Raw genomic sequence first — 23,150 nt, 5'->3', positions numbered from 1 at the left:
ACCAAGCTGTGTGGTATTGAGATTATTGAGTTCGAATCAACAACGCAACGTCGTCAATTGATACATCACTTTCCTACCTTCCCTGGATATCAACTTATCAGAAGTGCGCCAGGTGTTGAAACAGCTTGTTAGGTCGATCCCGTGTGTTGCGCTCGTCGAAACCGTGTTTAAGTGACAACCATGACTCAGCTACCAGTGCGTTTTCCATGCTGGTGCCGAGCAGTATATTCCTGGGGCGGAGAGACCACACGAGATCTGGGATTTGTGGAGGGTGACTTGATCGAATGCTTGAATGCAGGCGACGGACAATGGTGGATGGGTCGGTTACGCCGTGACAGGCGCGCGGTTGGGCTGTTCCCGTCAAACTTTGTCGAGCTTCTGAGTGAAGACTTTGTGCCCGTCAGCCGTGATACTACTAGCCCAATGGTGCTAGCGGGATCTTCTCCGATCAACAATCCCACATCAGCCCCCAAGAAACAGAAGACCGTTTGGCGGAAACCCTTCCAGGCGCATAAGGAAGCCGTATCACCAGCTTCCGTTGCTCGGCGCGCAACCGATGCCGGCCAATCTGCACCTGCGATTCCCCAAACACCACCTCGGGATGGCAGCGTTCCACGAAGTACGAAGCCGTTGCGCACGCATGCGACAGCAGTCAAGAACCAAGGCTCCTTATCCCGACCCACGTCATCCGCATCACGGTCTTCATCACGTGGTGTCTCTCCTCGTTCATCTGCGGAGCCTGATCGGTCACCATCAATGCTGCCGAGGGCAAGCGTCTCAACCTCTCGGCCTTCGTCCCGCGAGCAATCCCCCTTACAAACACAGGAACATTCATATGCGATGACGCCGAAGGCCACCGCCTCATCTACCCGTCCCCTCTCCCGTAATCCATCTCCCTTGCCAATACACGAGCATTCGAATGGCATGGTTGCACCAGGCAGTATCCCATCTTATCGGGCTTCATCTCGTGAGCCGTCTCCGTTGCAAATGCAGGATTATCCACCCCCGACCATGCCACATGGCAGTGTTTCATCCTACCGGGGCTCATCTCGTGAGCCGTCTCCGTTACATATGCAAGAATATCCACCCTCTACCATGCCCGCTGGGAGTATCTCATATCAGACACAATCACGTGAGCCATCTCCAATGTATATGGAGGATCGTCCACCCGCAACGATGCTACATGGGAGTATGTCATCTTACCGGGCTCCATCCCCCTTAATTCATGATCATGCGTCTACGATGGTTCCCCACGGGCGTATCCCATCCTACCGAGCTCCATCGCGTGGGCCATCTCCGCTACCAATCCAGGAGCATTCTACGATGGCTTCACATAGTAATATGTACCAGGCCCCATCGCGTGGGCCATCTCCATTGTACATGGAGGATCATCCACCTGCACCCATGCCACATGGAAGTATGTCCTCCTACCGGGCTCCGTCGCCATTGCCGATCCAGGAACATCAGTCTGCCCTCGTCTCTCATGGCAGTATGTCATCTTACCGAGTTCCGTCTCGTGAACCATCTCCGGTGCAAATGCACGAGGAGCGGGAAGACTCCCCCCTCCCCTCCCCACCGCCGCCGCACCGAGTCGCCATCGGTCGTACAGACTCCCACTCTCCGCAGCCGCCTATGCATTCCCAGGCACGAAGTCACTCGCCACTACCACCCATGCACTCATCTCAGTATCGCCCACACTCTCCTAACCCGCCACCACACTATCCACCCCCATCACGATCACCGACTCCATTAGTTATGAATGACCGCTACACGGCCTTCAATCGAACCCCATCCCCGTCTGCGGCCTCAATGCACTCCGCTGTTTCTGCGACTTCGGCACAGTCAGATATTCATGGGAATACACCATCTCCACTCCGTGATGCCATGGAAGATGTTATGACCTCATTGGAAGACATGGGTCTCCCTCGCCAGGCCCAGTCGCCCTCTCCGTCGCCAATGTTCAACAATCCCTGGGCCCCCGAAGAATTTGATACCTCGCAGGAAAGGACACCCCAAGGCAACAGGCGCCGGCCTTTGACGTCAACGGGCTTTGATGGAGACAAAGAACAACCACAAGGCGGACTCGTCCACCGCAACAGCGTTTATAGCCATGATCACATGGATGGTCCGCCTCAACTGAACAATTATGTCCAAAGGATGGAGAGCCGCCTACGTCAGTTGGAAGATCAGAATCGACCGCCTGAGGACCGAAGAGCCGCCCATGACGATGACAACGGACCTCCGCCCCCTCCTCCAAAACATGCCACCTACCACCCGCGGAATAACTCTATACCAGGACAATATGCTCCTCTCAGGGCCAGGCGCTCCGGCCATGATCTCCGGGGTGATATTCTGAATCGGTCATTTACCAATAAGTCTAGTGCCACCAATTCATCCAGTGGCGTGCAAAGCAACGGCACATCCATGACGACGAGCACAGACAAGACGAGTCAAAGTGTTATGAGTGGCTTCTCTGCGGGGGGATTCAGTGCGACGAGTGCAGGGAGCTTTGCCAGGCGGGGCGGGAATGAGAGGCCCAATACTGCTATGGACACTGTCCGCTCCCGAGAGTTCAGTGACGTACGCCCGGAGACACCTTTCACCGGCGTTTCGTATCACTCCAGTCATAACTCTTCTCGCCAGGGTGCATCGTCGGCTATTCCGTGGTCATCCACCGGTCTCGACTCAACGGATCATAGTGGAGTGTTCGGGGGTCTTTCTACGCCAAAGAGCAAAAAGCAAGGGTTTTTCAAAAAGATATTTGAGACGGCCAAGACTGGTGCAGCTAGCGCAAGAAGTAGCATTTCGGTCGGTCATGGCGAGAGATCGAATTCTCCAACCAAGAGCAACAGAGGAATAGATGTCGTCTCACCGGCTCTTGCTTCTCACTCAAATCGCGATAGTGGTCGTGATACGGGACTCGGGAATGGCACCATTGACTGGGTTCAGGTGCGCCGAGATGTCAACCGAGCGTCGTCCCCTAGTCGAAATGAGAGGATCGATAGAGCAGAGCGATGCCAGATGATGGACCACCCTGTTATCTACTCCGTGGAAGAGCTATACGATACTGCGGAGGGTGATGAAAGCATCGATGGGCAACCAATCACCGAGCCAACGAACTTCCACGCAGCCAATCTTAACCTCGTCGATAAGAGTGCGCGCTTCATCAGCAGTCTACCTCCAATGACGAACCCCATGAGCCTCGCCCAAGCTTATATTTGTCGACCCTACAAGAGTGACGTCCAGCGTCTCCGGGCCATCTTTACCTGGGTCAGCGAGAAAATATCGTGGGAGGAACCTGTCGACGGCCTCGAAGTTGACATGAAGAGACTTCTGCAGGCCAAACGAGGTACCCCGGAGGAAATCGCACTATTGGTGCACGAGATGTGCGCAGCCGTTGGCCTGCATACAGAAATCATCAGAGGCTTCCTTAAGAGCCCCGGCGACGCCCTTGATCTGGAAAGCCTCTCCCATCCTAATCACTGGTGGAATTCCGTTTTGGTCGACGGGGAATGGCGCTTTATGGATTGCGCCCTTGCAAACCCCACGAACCCTCAACGCAGTAAATTTGTTACCAACAATTCTTCTTTAGCGGAGAGCTGGTACTTCCTCACACGCCCCCTTGATCTCTGCTACACTCATGTCCCGCTCTATCCGGAAGAACAGCACATCTGTCCACCAATTTCACCAGATGTTCTCCTCTCCCTTCCCACCGTCTGCCCCCCATTCTTTAAACTTAACGTCCAAATGCCGGATTATGACACAAGTTTCCTTCGTATCGACGGATTGGAAGTCATGCAACTCCGCATGGTAGTCCCTCCGGATGTTGAATGTGCCGCGGAAGTTGAAGCCCCAGGATTCGCCCGCGACGCAGACGGCGACTGCTTCGAAAGCGGAGACATTGTGCGCAAGCGTGCCTTGGTCCAGCCGGATTGGATCCGCGGTCAAAAACGTATCACAATCAAGGCTGTACTGCCCGGCGACGAAGGCCAGGGTGTCCTCAAGATTTATGCAGGCAAGAAAGGGCTGATGCACTCAAGCCGCGACATCCCCCATCCCCTAGCCTTGGCTCTACCAATGATCCACACCGGCGAGAATCCACCTTACGATTTTGTGCTACGCCATCCTACACCTCACGCCCAGCGACACGACTTGTACATCATGCAGCCGCAATGCTCGCGCCTGGCAGTGAACAATACCTTTGTGTTTGCTGTCCGGCAACATGCTTCTGCTCCCGCGTCCGGCAAGGACGACACCACCAATGGCCGCGGTTCGCCCTCGTCCGTCTTCACTCGTCCATCTAGTGCGTTGAGCATGGTGTCCAGTACAGCGGGCGGCTCCACTGTATCGGGTGCCTCAAACGAATTCTCAGCATCGACATCGGCCATTTCATCGACCAAATCTGCTTCTGGGCGGGACAAGGCTGCGAAACTAGCGATTCAGTCCCCGTCCGGCAAGATCCTTCGCCTCACTCGCAAAGCTGACCATATGATCAGCAGTGATACCGGCACCGAGTCTGTCACCGATGCCGTCGCTGAGGGTAGTGTCTGGGAGACTGTCATTAAGATCGGTGAACGTGGTATGTGGCGTGGACTTGTGCTAGCTGACCGAGCTGCGCGCTGGTGTGTATTTTGCGAGTGGAAATGTGTTTGATCTCTTTTCTTTTACATATTATGGGCGTTTATCTTGAAGCCTTCTGACAGACCAGACTCGGGGAGAGGTGGCTGTCTGTCTTATTTTACTTGTCCTTTTGCGGGTTGCATATCGTTGTCATATTGTCCTCTTGGCATACTAGCATTTGCATGAGGTTCGCTTGGGGCATTGCATATATTGCATTTTATCTGTCCATGTTCTATTTCTGAGATGATTTTGGTGTTAGAGTCTGAATTAATAGGAGTTTGAGATATCCAAGTTCGCATCAATGATCATATAGAGTAACCCGAAAGCCTGTGTAGCAATAGAATGATACATAGGGAATCCAATCCAGGCTCTAACTGATTCCGTTCTTCTTGAAACGCAGAAGTAATGTTCTTGATTTGAAGGTCAAGAAGAATAACCCGTGGGAGTGCGATGTGAAAGAAAGGAGACTGCCTTCAAATGATTTACACGAGGAAGGGTAAACAGGCCAGCATTTCAGTACAATTCTTCTACAAATCATTATAATTTAGCTACTGCTGCCCGCAGCAATGGCGCAACCTGCTTCCTACTCCCGGCCGCGTTGGTTTGTACCCACAGTTTCCTCCAAAGGGGTGATTTCTCGTTCAATATAGGAAGACAATCTCCTGCCAACTCAGGGATATCCTCCCCATCAAGCGGAGACCATTCTATGAGCCCAAGATGGTGAGAGGAGTGCTCAACAAACCTCTTGACACCCTTAACAGCCGCTTCATTATCGCCCGTCACGCTGACGAACAGCTCGCGGCAAAACTTGTCGTTAGTGCCTGTAAATGCTGTCATAATAACAAGCACATCCAAGTCTTTCCCAGCGGAACCCGCAAACGAACGCACGGAATCGAGGAACATCTCCGGGCCACCCGCCTTCTGTACAATCCATCGCATGGGCTTGACAGCAGAGCAAAAGCCCATTTTCACGGTCTTGCCCGACGACTGTGACGTCTCAGTCCAGTCTTTGTAATCGCGGTCCAACACTTCACCAATCGTAAGAAGATCGAGACTATTCTGCTTAGCATGAAGGATGTTCTTGTAGAAAGCCTCCAAGTCCCAATCGCCTTTTGCGTTCGCAGCAGCCTGTGGTTGCTCCTCGATTTGAGATTGCAGGAATTCAACCGCCATACGATCTACATCGGTCACTTTGCCTTCCGCAGTAAGATTCGAGGTATCAATTAACACCGCAGAAAGAGCAAGCTTTGCGACCTGAACCATCTCCGGAGTGGCGTCCCAGAGTTTCCGCTGTCGCAACTCGCGCGTTATGAGCGATGCACAGGACCCAGGTCCAGGCTGGATAATCATCGGCTGGCCTTCTGGTAATGCATCAATGCTTGGCATCGAGCCCTCATCGACATGGTGGTCGATGCATGCAACAGTCCGGAAGGTGACACAAGACAACCCGGTTAGGGATCCCGAGCCCTTATCGGTCTCGGAGGAGCGTGGGAATGCGTTCCAGTCTACCAGCGTTGCGTCGGCGAGTATCTGTTTCCATACGTGCTGGTCTTCGAGAGATTGCGCAAAGTCCGCGACGGTCATAACATGCTCGCGCAGGAAATTCCCCGCAGACTGCAGGGTATTCTCGAATTTCTCTTCACTCTTCAGGGCGGGAAAATTGGTTGATGACCATAGTGCGGCTGAAAATTCTGGTCTTAGTCGATATAGCTCTGTCCCAGCGGGGAAATTGGGGAGGTTTAGGAGTGGGATATGGGGTCGTGGGCTTTTGATCGGGAGCCGGTTGTTTGCGCAGTAGGAATAGATGATCGCCGAGACGATGGAGTCAAGGTCGGCGGAGGGATTGCCAATTACATAAATTGGAGGCTCCGACAGGGCACCCGAGAGGAAGCGGAGGTGCACTTGGCGGGCTTGTCGTAGAAATTGGAGGAGAGTCATGGTTGTTGAATAATTGATCTCGGCCAAGCTCCATATGCCCGCGGGCGGATGCGCGACGTCATTCAATTGCTGACACATCATGTATCAGATTGATGCCTTGAACGTGAGGCCGCAAGATCTCCACTCCGTGGGTTAACTAGTTAGTTATCCCAGTGGAATATCCCAACTTGATCACAGTGAAAGCCATGCATAAAATGATGTCTGTTCCGCTACAGCTGCCAGAAACGTTCGCCCAAATCCCGCGCCATAGCATTCTATACTCCCATCCTTCCCCTATCCACCCCTTACCCTCAGTCGCACCCCCAAGAGTATCCCCGCACCACCCCCTCATCTCCATCCACGCCAAACGAGAAGACCACTCCTCCCCACTAGCCTGCGCAGGCAACAAATATCGCAAACTAGAATACATAGTCCCAGACATTCTATCTCAGACACCACTCTATCATAGCCATGAGAACAACCCAACACCCCAAGGCCCGCTGCACGGCGCAGTAACAACCCTGGTTACAGAGGGCGCAATCCAGAGCAACCACACCGTGCAAGTCGTCGCTCTCGCACGGAAACTCGGCCTGAAAGCCCTAGTCCTCTTACACCGCAGCACAGGCGGCGGACTCGCAGCAGCAAGCGACAAGGAGGCCTTCCAACGCAGCGGAAATGTGCAAATCAATCACCTTCTCGGCGCGGAGGTTCGTGTCTGTGAAGAAGGCGATCCATTAGCGCTGGATGCGACGCCTCTCCTTGATGAGTTGAGGGCGTTGGGACAAAATCCGTATTGGATCCCTGGTGGCGCAAGCTTACATCCGCTTGGTGGGCTGGGGTATGCGCGCGCGGCGTTTGAGATTGCTGCGCAGGAGGAGGAGATGGGGCTTGAGGGTTCGGGGCGGTTTGATTATGTCTTTGTCGCGTGTGGGAGTGGGAGTACGGTTGGCGGGTTAATTGCTGGGTTTAAGCTTCTGGACAAGATTAGCGGATTCGATGCCTCAAAGACAATTGGGAAGCCGAGGAAGCTTGTTGGGATTCTTAATTCGCCGACTAGGCCGCGGGCGTATCATGAAAAGCGGGTGCTTACCTTTGCGCGTAGGGCGGGCGAGTTGATTGGGCTCGATGGGGAGCGGGATATTGGGATGGACGACGTGCGGCTTGATGATCGGTTTGTTGGGACTGCATACGGTGTGCTTGACGATGAGAGTAAAGAGGCTCTAGAAACTATGGCGCGGATGGAGGGTATGGTGCTGGATCCAGTTTATACAGCCAAGGTTGCAAGAGGCATGATGCATTGGGTGAGCGAGGGAGAAGTTGCGGACTCCGCTAAACCTTTGGATCAGGTCAACGTATTGTTCATTCACACAGGCGGACAAGCTGCTTTAGGAGCTTATGCCGATGTCATATAAAGCATGTCAATAAGTAGCTTATAGTAAGGAACGTGAATAAGAATGGCTGGATTCAACTAGTATTACATGGTGTCGGCAGCAAAGAAAAGCAGTCATGACAGACATCGTCTTGTGGTATGGAAAAAAGAAAAGCGTGGAATCGCTGAAAAACACCCCCGGACTCGCCAGTCCCGTCTCTTGTACACCCTTTTTTGAGAATTGACCCGAGACACGATAAAAGCATAGGAGAGGCGAGTAAACAAAAACTCAAAGCAGCGCAGGAAAGTTATCAGAATATAGTAAACAAAGACCGAACAAGAAACGGTCAAGTTTGAACGAAAAACGAAAACATTCATTGAGAAAAAAGCAAGAAGAGTCAAAGCTCCTCGTCCTCAAGGTCTCCGTTGGTGCCGTCGAATTTGGGCTCACCTTGCGGTTCACCAGGTTCGCCATTTGGAGCCGATTCCTCCTGAACAGAGGCAGCACGGCTACTGCCGTTGCTAACCACGAGGGCCTCCAGGGCCTCATTAGCATGAGTATTCTCCATAGGTTGGGTCTCAGCTTCGTGGTCAATCTCTTGATTGGTCAAGTCGGCAAATACGTCTTCCAGGTTCTGACGAGGGCTGCTGCTCGCGAACTGAGGCTCATGACCAAATCGTGGAGGACTGAAAAGGGAGGTTTCTAGGTCTGGCTGGGGAGAGCGCGGAAGGAATGAGGGGGACTGTGAAGCGGCTGCGTGGGGAAGGAAAGCTGAGGAGGAAGTAGGTGCGAACGCGGGTGTGGAATCGCTTGCAGGCAAAGAATAGTTTGCCGAGAATGGATATGGTGCAGCGTTTGGATCTGGCATCTGAGCCAACGTTGGACCTGTGCTAGGAGGTTGCCCGCTACTAGAAGTCGGTGGTGCTGGTTGCATGGATGCAGGTTGACTAGGAGCCGACTGCGGTTGAGCATCGACAGACTTCCGTTTGGTTGCGCCAATGTGCTTGGGGCGAAGATGCTCCGGGAGATCCTCTGGACGATTCACCCCAAGCTGGGCCATCATTTTCTGCTGCTTGGTCGGTCGCGGCTTTCGTGTTGACAAAGATTGCTGCAGGATTGGAGGGGGTTCCGGTGCGACGGGTGCCCACTTATGGATCTCCTGTCGGAAGAAATTCGTCTCAAAGGTGAGAAGAACCTCAGCGCCCTCGATTTTGCGGAGGTAGAATATCAAAGTCGGGACTTCCTCGGTCGTTGTGCACGCAGCATTAGTGAAGCCTTGCAGGAAATCACGGAAGGCTGTCGCTTGGTTAATGATACTCTCAAGAACTTCCTCTTCCTCGGGTTGGAAAGGCAAAGTTGCGATCTCCGCGTGCCAATCTTGCAAATCCTCAAGCTTGGGACGAGCAGCATCGCGCGGGATCTTTTGACGCCAATCGCAAATTGGGCAGGTATACTTGTCAAATTCCTTCACTTTACCCCGAGCAATCTTCAAACATTTGCCATGGTACCTACTTTGGTCAGTAAACTAACCCACAAGCGGAAGTTTTGTTGGCTTACCATTCGTGGCAGACTTCACATTCAATCATCATTCCTGCCTCAGAGTGCCTGCAAATACAGAACACATCTCGCTTCCGTGACTTTGGGCCCCACATGTTGTTGGGATTGCCAGAATTCTCAAGCAAACCTTCGGGCGAATTGTCTCGAGACGAAGGCTCCACAGGCGGTCGGTAACTGTCCTCTAGGTCGAAACAGTATGAATTCCGCTTCTCGACGTATTCCATATGGGATTTCAGAATGTGAAGAGGAGCATTGGCCTTGCCAAATAGCTTTTTCCCTTTTCGCATCCAGTCTTCATGACGCTTTTGCTCACGTTCCAAATCGATGGCGCCGATGGGTCGACTTGTCAAATGCTCAAGAGATTCCATGAGGTCACGGATGTCCTTGTACTTGGGCCGATTCTTCATCTCCGGGTCCTTGCTCTTTTCATACAAAGTCTGGATCCTTTTCTGCGCCTCTCGCTGCTTGGTCAAGATAGCGTCGACGGCCGCGAGAGTATCAGGTGAAACTGGAAAACGAGACGCCTGCGCAGAGAGAGCTTCTAGTTGCTGATAGTGAACGGCGTCAACAGACATTAATTCCTTGGCCTTCATTTCCCACGCATCGCCATGACGGGCAAGTTCCTTGAAATGGATTAGGTGTTCATTGGTATCGGGGAGGCCGAGCTGCTCCGCACCTGCGACAAGTTCCCGGCAATCCGTAAGCGTCATGTACTGGTCTCGCTTGCGCACAGCTTGTTCGATCCATTTGATTTGGCGGGAAACTTGCTCTAGGTGTTCCAGTTCCGGGACTTCCACGTTGAAATTTTTGCCCCGTTCGATCAATTCTTCAATCTCCTGGAGAGGCCGGGTGTGCGGGTGCATCAGAGCAGTATTAATATCCTGTTGGAATTTCTCGATCTCGCGGGTTTTCTCTTCCAACGCCGCCATCTGTGGACAGTCGAACGAAAGTTTATCAGCCTCTGCCTGAAGGGCGTAGATATGTTCAATTCTGCGGACTTCGCGATCGCGATCGTCCAGCTGCGCCGCCTTGGTACTGCCTCTGCGCCAAGCCTTCTCGTTTTTTCTCCGGTTCTGCTGCTTCCGGGTAATGTAATTGTTGGCTTCCTCAACCCATTTATCGCAACGCTGGACGAACGCCGCAAGATCTTGAAGGCCTGGCAAGTGGTATGGGATTTTCTCACCTTCATTGAGCAAGTTATGAAGGGCCTTAAGCTGAGGCTTCGGTTCATCCTCCAGGGTCTTGTCGAGCTTTTCAGACCATGCTTCAGGAATCCTGGCCCGTTCTTGGACTTTCTGCACAAGCGCCTGCAATTCATCGTCACTCATGCGATAACGGAGGGTATGGTCTGAGCCGCACAGCTTCTGAGCCAAAGTTTCGCCACAGCAGTCATATATGTCAACGTGGGACAAACATATAGTCTTGCCTGATTTGTGACAACGGAACTGAGTGAGGTAAGTGTAGGCCTTGCAATGTTGGCATTGGTAATCATCCTCGGGGAGATCTTCATTCTCAACTACGAATCTTGGCTGTGCATCGTCTGCCATGGACTCCGGACCAAAGCCCGGGGTGCGAGCAGACACTTCCTTTTGCCGGTATAGGAAAGCAGCCCGATCACCCTGTTCACGAGCGCAAGTTCTTGCTAGTGCAGGCGCAAGCCACTTGGCAGTGGCGATAGAGGTATCACGGGCAGCAGCGGTAAGAAGCAATTCATCGTGGGAGAAACACGGGTGCCTGCGGAAGTTCTGAAGACGTTCAACACCTGCTGCACCGTATGGCTCCCAGTCTGCAGGCGCAAAGTTGACTGCTTCATTGAAATTAAAGCCGTGGTTGAAGCCCGCATGGTAGGCCTGAGGGAACGTGAGCACAAATTGACCGGCTCGTTGATCCACCGCATAAACGTTGACGCCGGCCTTGCGAAGCTTGTCTGGTGGCATCAGCGTGACAAGCTGGAAAAGAAGATCGGGCTGGCCTTCGAAAAGCTCCGGAACTGCATCCCGCATGGCCGCCTCAAAGGCCTCTGCATCGGCACCTGGAATTCCATACCAGGTCTTGGTAGCACCGAAGTGTTGGTAATTGGCCGAATAAGCGTAGTGATCCTCATTATGCCAGCAGAAAGTGGAGAAACACATTCCCACATAAACCCAGGGAACGGTCATACCAGAGATATCGGACTTGATGTAACGGAACAGCGAATCTCCATAGAACGGAAGTACATTCAGGTTCCAAGGATCTGATGAGAATGGGTCAAGAGGATTCCGTTCGATAGTTGGGAATCCACTTCCATGCGTGGTGGAATGGATGTCGGCGCCGTACTCGACTTCAACGGTCTCATGTAGATCAACGACGAGTTTCCAGAATTCAGCCTCCACGTCGTCCTCAGTTTCACGTCGATGCGTGTTGAGAACTGGGTCGAAGGGCATCTTGGAGGCAAAGTACTTCTTCTTGAACTCGTTGGCCTTCTCTTGAAACTGCTTCAGTGAGTACACACCGCCGTCTTCAAATCCGAATTCCCCTGTGCCGACTAAACACTTAGGACAGTGCCACTCGTGATCGGATGCTGTGGTAGTAGACGGATCGAGACACGTTTTGTGATACCCAAGCTCGCAACTGTCGCATACAAGGATCAACCCTTGATCATCCGTTTTGCCACAAGTCTCACATTTCTGTTCATGGATCAGTATATCATTAAAATGCTGACACGAACCTCCGCCTACCTCTCCGGCTGGCTGGGAGCCATCCTTGCGCGATTTAACCGGGGCTGGGCGAAGAAGCGACATATGAGAACCTGCAACTGTTGGGAGGGAATCTGAAAGGGCAATTAGATAAGAATCGCTTTGGGTATTAAGAGCCACGAAAAAGTGTACCTTTCTTGAGACGCTTGCTGCGTCGACCGCTTCCATCGTCATCATCGCCAGTCTCGCACTGAGAACTGTCTTCGCGGCTGACAGCACGCTTCAGAGATTCCTCATCTCGACCGTTTACAGGTGTCGAGACGGAAATATGCTCGGAAACGACTTTGGGTGTCGAGGCGCCGTTCTCTCCCTCGCGCTTGATTGGCGGGCCGTTGTTTGCAGGGGTGAAAGGAGAGTGGTTGACGGCGGTAAAGCCACCGAGGCCGGAGTTCACAGGAGTGAAGCCCGCGGCTGCGGGGCGCGAAGAAGGGGGAGGACTTGGTTCGATAGGGGGTGTGGGCTTCTCCGGGGACTTCTCCATTGGGGTATGCGCCATTGGAGTATGTGCCATGGGAGTATGCGCCATTGGAGTATGTGTCGCTGGAGTATACGCCATTGGGGTATGTGAAGCGGCCATTCGAGGCAAGCTAGGAGTTTCATCACGGATTTTAGAAGGCGTGCCATTTTCATCCAACATGGGCTTCTGAGTCATGGGGGATTGTAGAGGCGAAGGGGTATATGGACCACCGTGCTCAAGCTCAAGCTGTTGTTGGACACCAGGCTTGGCCCTGGCCAAGTATTCCTCGTAGGGCTGCAAGTAGCGCTGGTAGGAATTCTTGAGCGAAGTGGACAAAGAGGACATTATCTTGCCACTGTATCCAAGATCACGACCAATCTCCGCCCATTTTTTCGTCTTGCACACTGATTCAAACCCACCGCGACTCTCCACTGCCTTTTTGAGTTTGTAGAGATCTAGCGGTCGCTTGTCGACGCTAGGTAGCCGGCTGTAGTTAGTGCCATGCTGTTTGTGAAACATGGCAAGTCCATCGACGTAATTCATGTTCGCGCGGTTCCCTATGTTTAAATGAGGGTCAGAATCGCACTGTGTGATCTTACCAGATGGGGCAGTCTGGTATGCCGAATGCGGGCCCTTACCCCCTTCAACCGAATTGAGCTCTTGTCTACGGGTCTTGAAGTGAAATCGCTGTATCCATTGTCAGGCGTGGTCATGCGCGGGAAGCGATGCTGACTGCATCCGTGGGAGGAGGGATCCTACCTCTGTATCGATTGCGAAAGTCGGTTGCCAGCCCTCTGGTGGGACCACTCGGCAAATTCCATACTTTTTCCCCTCGGGGGCAATCTTCTGGATATAGGCCACCGGGTCTTTGAATTCTTCTTCGGTTGGACGGAAAGTCGGGGCTTCTGGGATGCCATGAGGGCGAATGCGCTTTGATGGCTCTCTAGGGTTGTTGGGCTGTCCACGCCGTTCCACGGTGGACAAATCAAGGGGTGCGGACCTGCGAGCGCTTAGGGGTACGTTGTGGGAGTGCGACGGATGGGTACTCGAGGACCGAGTCGGCTGGCCTGCCGCGGCCGTCGAGGTCGCCCCGGCAGAGGCCGGAGCTCCCATTGTTCGAAATATGACAGGCGACTAAGGAGATGTAGGAAGGAGCGCGTCTGTTTGGGGTAATTCGATTAACAATGACTGTAATCGGCAAAGGCAGGGCGTGGTGATGGATATCAGGAAAGGCGGCTACCGGGTTCCTGCCAATGTGACCGAAGGGTAAAGGATCAGTGACGAACCAAAGAATATGAGGGAATGGACTTTGAATGAAAACGAAAGGAAAGGTTGACTCGGGGTAAAAGGCGATAGAACGAGAAAAGAGAGGCCCAAGTCGCAGAGTGGAAAGAAGGATAGATGGGATAGAAACCTTAAGAGTGGAGGAATGAGATTATGTGCAGTAAAGATCGACTGGGGTGGTACTCCAGAAGTACTGCCAGGTCCCTTTTGTGTGGCCAGCCAGTAAGAAAGGAACCAATGAGTGACCCCGTGGGAACCTCCGGCCAGCCGCGATGGTACCGATCAGTACGGTATAGGATTTACTGTAAAAATGAGTTAATCGGAGCTCAGGTACCGCTTATGAGTGAAGTTTCACCTGTAAGCTTGGTAATTATACTGTTATGCTGCAAACGGGGGAACATCATACGGTGTCCATAAATGATTTTCTGTATTTGGGAGCCCAATATTACGAGCCCGTCTATGTGGTGGATATGTGTTCCAAGTTGATAGTATCTTGTGACACATCGAGCCTCGGATATTCTATATGATATTACCTGAGTATGTACTCTGTATAGACACTCGTTCTACAATTTGTTAGGTTTCAATGGCCTACGTGTGTATTTTGTTAACTTTGCCCTTCTAATATGGGCAAATGTTATTAGATAGCATTCTACCACATTTAAGAAGACCTTCTGTTATCATTCTTTGCACCCTTAACCAACTAACTCCTATTCATGCTCTTATACCCCTACACTCACTCCACTGGCAGTTCCATTTCCCCTTGAGAGGGAAAAATACATTATCATGTGATCCGGTGTATATCAAGGTACCGTGTAGGACCCGCATGTATTTGATAGGCAAAGCTAATTTCAAGGACTTGACAAGCCTACAATGTTGAATTGAACATTCCAATGTGAAAATAGATATAAAATATCTTCCAATCAAGCATCATGGAGGAGTTTGAAAAGCCCAAACCGATCCCGGCATATTACTGTTGTTATCTCCTCCGGTCGACCGTTCGACACGCCTCACTCTACATTGGCTCGACGCCAAACCCGATCAGACGACTCCCTCAGCACAACGGTGTCGCCAAAGGTGGGGCCAAGCGAACCGCCAGAGATAAATTACGCCCCTGGGAAATGACCCTTGTCGTAGAGGGTTTCACGAGCAGAGTCGGCGCTTTGCAATTCGAGTAAGTCGCACGTGAATTGTTTGTATACATCGCGTCTCAATTTATCATTCCGTGTAGGTGGGCTTGGCAACACCCGGAGAGGTCGCGCCACCTTGATTCCGATGATGACTTAGACTCCAAGCCTCAAGCTAAGGCCAATGCCAATGCCGATGCGAAGACGGGCAAGCCGAAATCGAAACCTAGAGCGCGAACCAGGAGATCCCTAATGGCGCATTTGGAGGATTTGCATTCCCTGCTTCGCTCAACTTATTTCTCCTCTTGGCCATTACGAGTCCGTTTCTTTTGTGCCGATGTGTATCGTGTATGGCGAGCCTGGAATGATCGTGTTGATAGTCGCTTGCCCGACATGATCAAGGTTATTCTAGATGGAGACAACCTTGCAACAGCCCCTGACACCAATCAACGGGATGGGCATGCACCCGTTGGAAACATTAACAATCTATCAATTGACTACACCAGGCTTGAAGATCACCTCGAAAAGTCAATGTTTATGCTGGACGACCCGGATGATCTGCAGTGCACGGTCTGTAAAGAGTCGATATCTCCGAACGAAGAACAAATAGTAGTGTGTCCACATCCGAATTGCCGCGGCACGAGTCATTTATTATGTCTATCTACCAAATTCCTTGACGCGACCAATGAAACGGACCTCCTAGTGCCCACCCAAGGGACCTGCCCGTCGTGTGGAAACACCGTACAATGGGTGACAATGATGCGCGAGCTAAGCCTCCGCAACAGAGCAGAGAAAGAAGCGCGCGCAATTCTCAGAAAAAAGAGAAACGTGTTCGCAAAGAGTCTGCCGCCATGGAGGGATCTTCAGTACCTCGTTCATCTTCAACTGAACCAAGGTCGCTGCTAGAAGAACCGACCCAAGACGACCTAGGGCCAAATTGGTTCGAGGAAGTCGATATAGAATCCGACTCTGACGTCGAGGGCCGACAGAAGCACCGTTCGACTCAACCTCCATCAAAGCTCGAAATCGTGATTGAAGACAGCGACTGGGATGACGCTGAACTCATTGAATGAGAGCCAAGCAAGCCCAGTCTTGACTTCTAATTCTCTAAATCGCAAGAGGCCCCAGTTTCCTCAACGCGCCCGCCACGTCCAGACGCGCAATGCAATCGGCTACGACACCCCGTATCTCCTGTGACACCTCCTCAATGGATTTCCCCGCATCGATAATGGATACATCCTGCTGCTTCTCGAAGATGGTTTGGAAGAGCTCTCGCACACGGGTTTGCATTTCCCCGTTTTCGTATCGCTCGGCACCGAACCCACCGCGCTTCGCTGCTTCCTCTGGTGAAATGCTAAGGAATAGGCAGATATCCGGGCGCGGTAGACCGATTTCTGGCCGCCATGCCCACTCCAGTGATAGTGTGGGGTTCGCTTTTGCGGCGGAGTAGACGACGCCGGAATATGAGTAGCGGTCTACAATGACTGTTGTTCCGTTCGCGATGTCTTCTTCGATGCTCTTAGCAATCTCCCACCGGTTCGCCGAGAAAAGGAGGTGAATGGAATGGTCGTCTTGGTGCGATGAGCCGCGTAGATAGCTATCAATCAACTTCCCGATCGGCGTCGTTCTGTCTAGAAAACATTATTAGATCAATGGCAGCCATAAGAAACGAGTAACGTAACTAAGTACCTGGGAATCGAATGTATTTGACCACATGCCCTTGCCGCGAGAGAGAATCCCGTAGCATCTCACATTGGCTTGATTTGCCAGCGCGGTCGAGCCCTTCGACAACGATTAGAGCTCCGCGTCGCGTCGGCGACGTTGATTGTCCTGTCATGAATGAGTGGGGCGCAGAGGCGTAATTAGGCGGAAAATGTTTGAAAATTGTAAATCAGTATGCTCAGTTCCTGCACAATATATGCAAAATAGTCCAGAATGTTTCCGGGGGAGGATAGTGAGGGCGATGTTTATCGGGAAATTCAATTTCTCCTGGCCGATAAGGACAAGATCCAGGCCGCCCCCCCAACATGGTCTTCCAATAACCAGGAACGCCATGGACCAAGAGACGTCCGCGTCCCCCGCGATGACCTTCAGTGTCCTGGCATCCACTGCTCCAGTTCTTGCGCCCCGAGTAGGCAAATTGGCCATTCCAGGCCGCAAGACTATCGCGACGCCGCACCATGTCCCGCTCACTTCGCGGGGCACAGTCCCGCATGTTGCGCATGATGTGATGCGCAATCACACTGAGATAAACAGCTTGTATGCTGGATTGGAAGATTGTAAGCGCAATACTGCATGATCACGACAATCTGTTTATGGGCATAACTGACAGCGCATGTCCCCGGGCATATAAAGTTATCGCGAAAAAGCAACCACCCGTTTATAAGACACCTGCTGCAGATCATGAGTCGCCATTGAAGAAATTCATATGTGTGGCCGAGGACATGCCTTTGATCCTAGGCCCACGGCGATTCCCTCCGATCCCATGCCCTCCCGCGAACACATCGGCTTCCATCGCACTGCTGACATCAATCGGGTTCACCCAGTTATCTGCGCAGGATTATGTGAAGGCGGTTCAAAAGCTGAGGCCAGATATTGCAGTTGGCATGGTGGACCTGGCTAATAAGCAGCCCGGATCCAAAAGGCGGGCCAAGATGGTTGACCGGACACATGCCTGGACTCGGGATGCATTGGAGCAGCTTTATGGGGATGCTGTGGCAGAGAAAGACAAGTCAAAGAGCGCATATTTTGCGCCGGTGTTGCCTCTTGATAATGCGCAGCAGTCCCTCTATCTGGATGATTTGGAGAGTGAATTCCGGTGGGATATATCCGGCCTAGCGCTATATCAGTCTGCGTCATTGGGATTCGTTCCAGAATCCCTGGCGAACCTTCCTCGATTGCTCTTCAGCGAGCCAGAGACTCCACAGGCTATCCTGCGTGACATATCCCTCGGAGCAGACCTTCTCACCACCCCTCTGCTGGGCGCATCGTCGGACGGAGGTATCGCCATGGGATTCGTGTTCCCCGCCCCAGCTCCCGTGTCAGAGGGCAAGTCTGAGCCTCTGCCTTTGGGAATCGATCTGTGGACGGGAGATCACACTACAGATACATCTCCGCTGGGCGAGGGATGTGAATGCTATACTTGCAAGAATTACCATCGTGCTTACATCCACCATCTCCTACTTGCTAAGGAGATGACCGCTTGGGCTCTCCTTCAAGTCCATAATTTCCACGTTATGGACACCTTCTTCGCGGGAGTGCGGGAGAGTATCCAACGTGGGTCATTCGAGCAGGACATTCAGACATTTTCTCGTGTTTATGCCTCTTCAATGCCGGAGAGTAGCGGACAAGGTCCTAGGTATTGTCAATCCCGAATGTGTTATTTTGTTTCAAATTGCTAACAAGCTTCCCAGATTACGTGGGTACCAACTACCGGCAAATGGGCCTAACCAGCCCCGCCGTATGCCCAAGGTGTATGGCGTTCTTGACGATGCTATACAGAAATACGCCGAGGCCCAGTCTGAAATCGCCACCCCAGATACAGGTGCGAGCGGGCTCGAGGAACACGGGTTTGCCGAGAGGTTGTGATCAAGTCTGCAGCAGGGCCGATCGCCTCTGGCAAACGCTTGCATGAGGAACGATACGTATTTATAGAAGCATTTGCTTAGCAATTGGCGTATGGAATCTATCAATCAACCACAGAATATATAAAAGCAGTGCACGCATAATCGTAATATTCATCTTCATGGGATGGGTCAAGACTAGTATACAGTAATCCAGATTTTGTGCCATTCATGGTTCATATGTCCAGGCTTGCCCTCATTAAACCGTCAACCGTAAGATCCCTCCCTCATTGATACAGGGTATATCTTTATCCTGATTTGTAGAAAGACGCATTCTTAAGCCTCCTCGCCTGCCAAGACCCGCCACATCCACTTGACCTCGTCTTCCTCCTCCTTGGAGCCCTGCTTGGTACCGGCGCCGAACTGCTGACCGACAACACACACAAGCCAAGAGTCGTTCTTGGTTGTGTCCAAGTATGTTTCAGTCGGTGAACCGCGCGGGTAAATGCGACGCCATTCGTCCCAGATTCGGAAAGCCTCCTCACCCCAAGCACGGAAACTCACTTCCTCGATGATCGTAGGGGTGACGATCTCCTTTCCGCGGAACACACCCCAGGTAACGGCGTTGACACTTTCGGGGTTGGAGCCAAGGTCATCGAGATCCATATCGGCAGGCTGGGCTGGGAGCGAGGATTCGAAATCGCCCTTGACGTTTGTCGCAAACCAGGTGAGCTTATCGTGGCCGTGTTTAGCAAACAATGGCTTCAGGATATTGGTGTAATCGTTGCTCGAGCAGAAGAACTCCACAAATGGCTTCTGGAAGACAAAACCTTCTCGTTGGGGACCCCAGCCGAAGATGGGGTGGTCATTGTGCACACCGTTCACTGCGGGCTGCGATGCCAGAGTCCACCAGCCGCGGCCATCAATGAGCTTCAACAATTCCGGTCGAATCAGTTCAGTCTCTGCATTCAAGCCCTCACCGTCCTCTTCCGCGCCACCCTCGGACCACGGCACCATGTGTAGCTCGCCCGAGACGTGGCGCCGGAAAATTGCGCTCATGTCCTTGGAGTCCACTGGATGGCCCCATAGCCTACGTGCGGTGTTGGCAGTCACATGAAGCGAAGGACCATAGCCGTCAATCTCACCGAAGGCAGGCGAGCGAGCATCACCCCATCGTCCGTTGGGGAAGTCATCCCACGTTGCTTCTCTACCAAGCGCACCAAGACCCTCAGAGATGAGAAGTGTAGTGCTGCGGTTTGGCGGGGGTGCGGGCACACCTGCACTGTCTGCGAGGGCCTCATGGACCGAGTCCTGCGATGACTCGTGGACAGATAGCTTGTCCACAATGACCCGGTTGTGGGGTTGCGAGTTGATGGAGGATGCACGGCGTCTCCGCAACGCACGTCCAGGGAAATCCAGTGGGATCGACGCAGGATCGTCCGCGATAGCAGTGTCTCCAGCATCTGAGTAAGATGGAATCAAGTCGCATTGTTCCAGGATAAATGATACTGTCTTCTCCAAGTTCAAGGTGTAGAAGTGGAATCCTCGCGGCCCTGGGGAGGGAATATCTCTCACACCACCCACTATCTCACTAACAATATCCACACCAGCGCGCTTGACCGCATCGTCGTCGTGCTTCAATTCTTCCATGCGCTTGGCAATGGGAGGCGGGATTGTGACATGGCTGAGCTTGGTCACCCGAGTCAGAATTTTATAACTGTGGATGGGCATCAAGCCAGGAATGATGGGGATAGTCTTAAAAGCACCAGACTCATGGTTGCGAAGCATCTCCTCAAACTTCTGGTAGGCGTCGATGTCGTATGTCAGCTGGGTCATAATGAAATCTGCTCCAGCCTGTGTCTTCTCGACGAGGGAAGGAATATCTCTGGCCGGATCCTGGACGTCTTGGAAATTGTCTGCAGGATGGCCCTCCGGGTATGCGGCAACACCAACACAGAAGTAATCACCATGTGTCTGACGAATATATCGCACCAGATCAACGGCGAAAGTGAAATCCTTGTTGCTATCATCCTCTCCGTGCATGTTATACTCCTCACTGCGAGGCGGGTCTCCTCGCAGAGCCAGGATATTGCGAATTCCAAGAACCTTGGCCTCATCTAGAGCCATATCCACCAGCTTGCGGCTCATGTTCGTGCATGTCAGATGCAGGACGGTTGTCAACTGCAGTTGGCGCTGGCATACTTCCGCCAGCTCGAGCGATCGCGCCGCAGTGCTACCACCGGCACCCCAAGTGACTGTAACGAACAGAGGACGGAGCGCTTGAGCCATACGCTCCAGACGCGCAGACAGATTGGCGAAACCCTACAGTAGGCCATATTAGCAGAATATCCACGATACGTTCAGCACGCGGGGTAACCCCACCATCCGGGTTTTTGGAGGGAAGAACTCCAATGAAAAATAGTTGGCATCTGGCGGCAGAGCCGCGATCTTCTCGGTAATCTTCTTCTCCATTGCGTCCTTTAGGTGTATGGGTCGGCAATGGGAGTGGTTGGATGAAGAAGAGAGGATTCGGGCAAAAGTGGACCATGTCACCATCTGCTCCAGTCGCATCGGGAACGATGATGTCTACAGCTGCCCACTGGCCATCGCGCATTAAAGGTCTACTGCAGAGATATTACATGGATCTAAAGGCTTGAATACTGTTTCTATGCAAGGAGTTACTCTATCCTGATCCCGAAGAGCTCGAGAGAAAAAAATGGCAGCGCTATAGATGACTCAGCGCGATAACCGGCCCCGGGGAGGTCATACCTTACCTAGGTAGGTTCCTATACGTACTTGATTTCCTCTGCCAGGTGGGGCTTTTCTATCTTAGTATCTTAGCTGCCGCCGCTTTTATGAGGGCGCTGAGAATCAGGCTCACTGAGGAGATTTCAGTGAGCTGCTCAGACCAATCACGTGGTGAATCTGTAAGGTCCAATGAAACGCTCAGTGAGCGCTCACTAAATCTGATTGGATGCTCACCTGGCACTGATCGCTCACTGATTACTCAGAGACTGCTTGGAGGCATCTATTAAGCACTTAGTCCCCGTGATAGATGGACTCTATGACTTCTAGTTTTGCGTCATCGTACTCGAGTGCGCTAGTTTTGAGAGGGGAACGAAACTGGAAAATCATGCTCCTCTAGAAATAGGAGCATGGTGAAAATTGAGGGCCATCAAAAAGTGGTCGTAAAGTAAACAGTCTTCGCGCCTTCCATTCCCATGCTCTTTCCCTCCTCGCGCTGTTTCCCTCTCCCACTTCATCGCTATCGCTATGGCTGGAACTCGCCCGTCAAGTCCCAGCGACACTGGTGCCAATTTTCTTCTCACCCGGTTCCTCGATAACATCAATATACCAAGCACAATGGAAGAAGGCAGTCGATCGAAAAAGTCACCCCTCAGATTAGCAAAGAATACAACCACACAGGACCCCAACGCCCCATTCACTGTACCAAGTACACCGGAGAGAGGATCCGTGAGCTTCGCACGGCTAAGTCAGGCCGCTCATCTAAAACTACCTAGGTACCTCCACCTACAAAGACCGCAACTGCACTCTCTCCCTCTCTCTCTCTCCCTCTCTCCCTCTCTATATCAATCTAACATTGATCCATTACCCCCCAGAATGGTAACAAAGCGTACGTATCAGTTCGCAGGCCCTGTCTAGGCTTGGGGGTCAACGGAGAGCGGTACTGTCCCCAGTTCTGCGAGGATATTTCGAAACACAAGACGATAGAGGGACGTTGCAGTTGAGGTTGGGAGATGGACGACGGTGCAACAGTATGGCCGAGAATTCCCGAACATACCTCCGTGTGCCCTCGCCATCGATATCAGCCATCTCAGTGCAGGTCGGCTCATGCTTCTACGGGCTGGTAAGTCTGGCGAAGACTTTCAACCACCGCCTGAAACATGACCCACGGGGTTGCTCGTGACCCCCCTTCGCTCTGCATGATTCCAAAGCACTTTTCGAAGCCGGCAGGTCCTATGGCTGAATCAGAGGCCTCTGATGCGGGGACTGAATTCACTGACGTGAGGTCGAGGGTCCCAAGGCTCTTGATGCGTTACCGGATGATGACAACTCAGCGCCGGGCATAAACCAGACTCGAGTAATTCATAACCGAGCTGGAGGTCAGAGGCGTTGTTGAGTCTGAAGAGGCACCCTCCGATCTTGACGGTATCGTCAAGATGCTAAAACGGAACTCACCCGGCCTTCAATCCCTTGATGAACTGACCACCGAGACCTTCGAGAATTGTCGCATCGTGCCCGGAAACGAGCCCACCATCCAGACCGTTATAGTGCCCGGCCTCATTAATCTCTATGGCATTATCCGAGACAACACCACACATGCCGCTGTTCATCCATTTGTTTTCTTTCAGATCAGAATGTCCACTTACAAGCCCCGCGAGTTTCTAAGTCCCGCCTCTTCGGGCCCGCTAAGCCCGCGGAAGAGGCGTCGGCTTCTAAGGGAGTCAGAGGACAATGAAGGTGAAATGAGGCTAGAGGAGTTCCTTTATCGTATAGACCTA

At 52.4% G+C, this 23,150-nt stretch overlaps 9 protein-coding genes across 9 annotated transcripts; 4 read left to right on the top strand and 5 right to left on the bottom strand.

Moving 5' to 3' along the window:
- Positions 1–180: 180 nt before the first annotated feature.
- N7489_001781 (putative SH3 domain protein (Cyk3)) lies at positions 181–4,653 on the top strand (the record flags this gene model as incomplete). The annotated part of the gene is made up of 1 exon (XM_056707536.1): positions 181–4,653. The coding sequence occupies one exon, from the start codon at positions 181–183 to the stop codon at positions 4,651–4,653; it is 4,473 nt and encodes a 1,490-aa protein (XP_056571838.1).
- A 504-nt stretch (positions 4,654–5,157) lies between these two features.
- On the bottom strand, positions 5,158–6,558 carry N7489_001780 (putative exopolyphosphatase; the record flags this gene model as incomplete). The annotated part of the gene is made up of 1 exon (XM_056707535.1): positions 5,158–6,558. One exon carries the CDS (start codon positions 6,556–6,558, stop codon positions 5,158–5,160), a length of 1,401 nt encoding a protein of 466 aa, XP_056571837.1.
- A 194-nt stretch (positions 6,559–6,752) lies between these two features.
- N7489_001779 (1-aminocyclopropane-1-carboxylate deaminase/D-cysteine desulfhydrase) lies at positions 6,753–7,949 on the top strand (the record flags this gene model as incomplete). Its single annotated transcript, XM_056707534.1, has 1 exon — positions 6,753–7,949. The coding sequence occupies one exon, from the start codon at positions 6,753–6,755 to the stop codon at positions 7,947–7,949; it is 1,197 nt and encodes a 398-aa protein (XP_056571836.1).
- Positions 7,950–8,304: 355 nt separating this feature from the next.
- On the bottom strand, positions 8,305–13,769 carry N7489_001778 (uncharacterized protein; the record flags this gene model as incomplete). Its single annotated transcript, XM_056707533.1, has 5 exons — positions 8,305–9,415; positions 9,465–12,130; positions 12,182–12,273; positions 12,332–13,343; positions 13,416–13,769. The coding sequence occupies 5 exons, from the start codon at positions 13,767–13,769 to the stop codon at positions 8,305–8,307; spliced, it is 5,235 nt and encodes a 1,744-aa protein (XP_056571835.1).
- A 1,100-nt stretch (positions 13,770–14,869) lies between these two features.
- On the top strand, positions 14,870–16,137 carry N7489_001777 (structure-specific endonuclease subunit SLX1; the record flags this gene model as incomplete). Its single annotated transcript, XM_056707532.1, has 3 exons — positions 14,870–15,111; positions 15,169–15,627; positions 15,768–16,137. 3 exons carry the CDS (start codon positions 14,870–14,872, stop codon positions 16,135–16,137), a joined length of 1,071 nt encoding a protein of 356 aa, XP_056571834.1.
- Positions 16,138–16,171: 34 nt separating this feature from the next.
- N7489_001776 (bifunctional thymidylate/uridylate kinase) lies at positions 16,172–16,901 on the bottom strand (the record flags this gene model as incomplete). Its single annotated transcript, XM_056707531.1, has 2 exons — positions 16,172–16,695; positions 16,754–16,901. The coding sequence occupies 2 exons, from the start codon at positions 16,899–16,901 to the stop codon at positions 16,172–16,174; spliced, it is 672 nt and encodes a 223-aa protein (XP_056571833.1).
- Positions 16,902–17,117: 216 nt separating this feature from the next.
- Positions 17,118–18,652, top strand: N7489_001775 (tRNA-ribosyltransferase family protein; the record flags this gene model as incomplete). The annotated part of the gene is made up of 3 exons (XM_056707530.1): positions 17,118–17,343; positions 17,420–18,422; positions 18,478–18,652. 3 exons carry the CDS (start codon positions 17,118–17,120, stop codon positions 18,650–18,652), a joined length of 1,404 nt encoding a protein of 467 aa, XP_056571832.1.
- A 311-nt stretch (positions 18,653–18,963) lies between these two features.
- On the bottom strand, positions 18,964–21,099 carry N7489_001774 (methylenetetrahydrofolate reductase (NAD(P)H) MET12; the record flags this gene model as incomplete). The annotated part of the gene is made up of 2 exons (XM_056707529.1): positions 18,964–20,949; positions 21,010–21,099. The coding sequence occupies 2 exons, from the start codon at positions 21,097–21,099 to the stop codon at positions 18,964–18,966; spliced, it is 2,076 nt and encodes a 691-aa protein (XP_056571831.1).
- A 1,603-nt stretch (positions 21,100–22,702) lies between these two features.
- Positions 22,703–22,970, bottom strand: N7489_001773 (uncharacterized protein; the record flags this gene model as incomplete). The annotated part of the gene is made up of 2 exons (XM_056707528.1): positions 22,703–22,790; positions 22,828–22,970. The coding sequence occupies 2 exons, from the start codon at positions 22,968–22,970 to the stop codon at positions 22,703–22,705; spliced, it is 231 nt and encodes a 76-aa protein (XP_056571830.1).
- Between the last annotated feature and the right edge of the window lie 180 nt (positions 22,971–23,150).

Source organism: Penicillium chrysogenum (assembly GCF_028827035.1).
Source record: "Penicillium chrysogenum strain IBT 35668 chromosome Unknown utg000001l_segment0_segment0, whole genome shotgun sequence".
In the NCBI taxonomy this organism is placed as follows: domain Eukaryota; kingdom Fungi; phylum Ascomycota; class Eurotiomycetes; order Eurotiales; family Aspergillaceae; genus Penicillium; species Penicillium chrysogenum.
The sequence above is the reverse complement of the archived record's forward strand: the minus strand, read 5'-3'. Positions and strand labels throughout refer to the sequence as shown.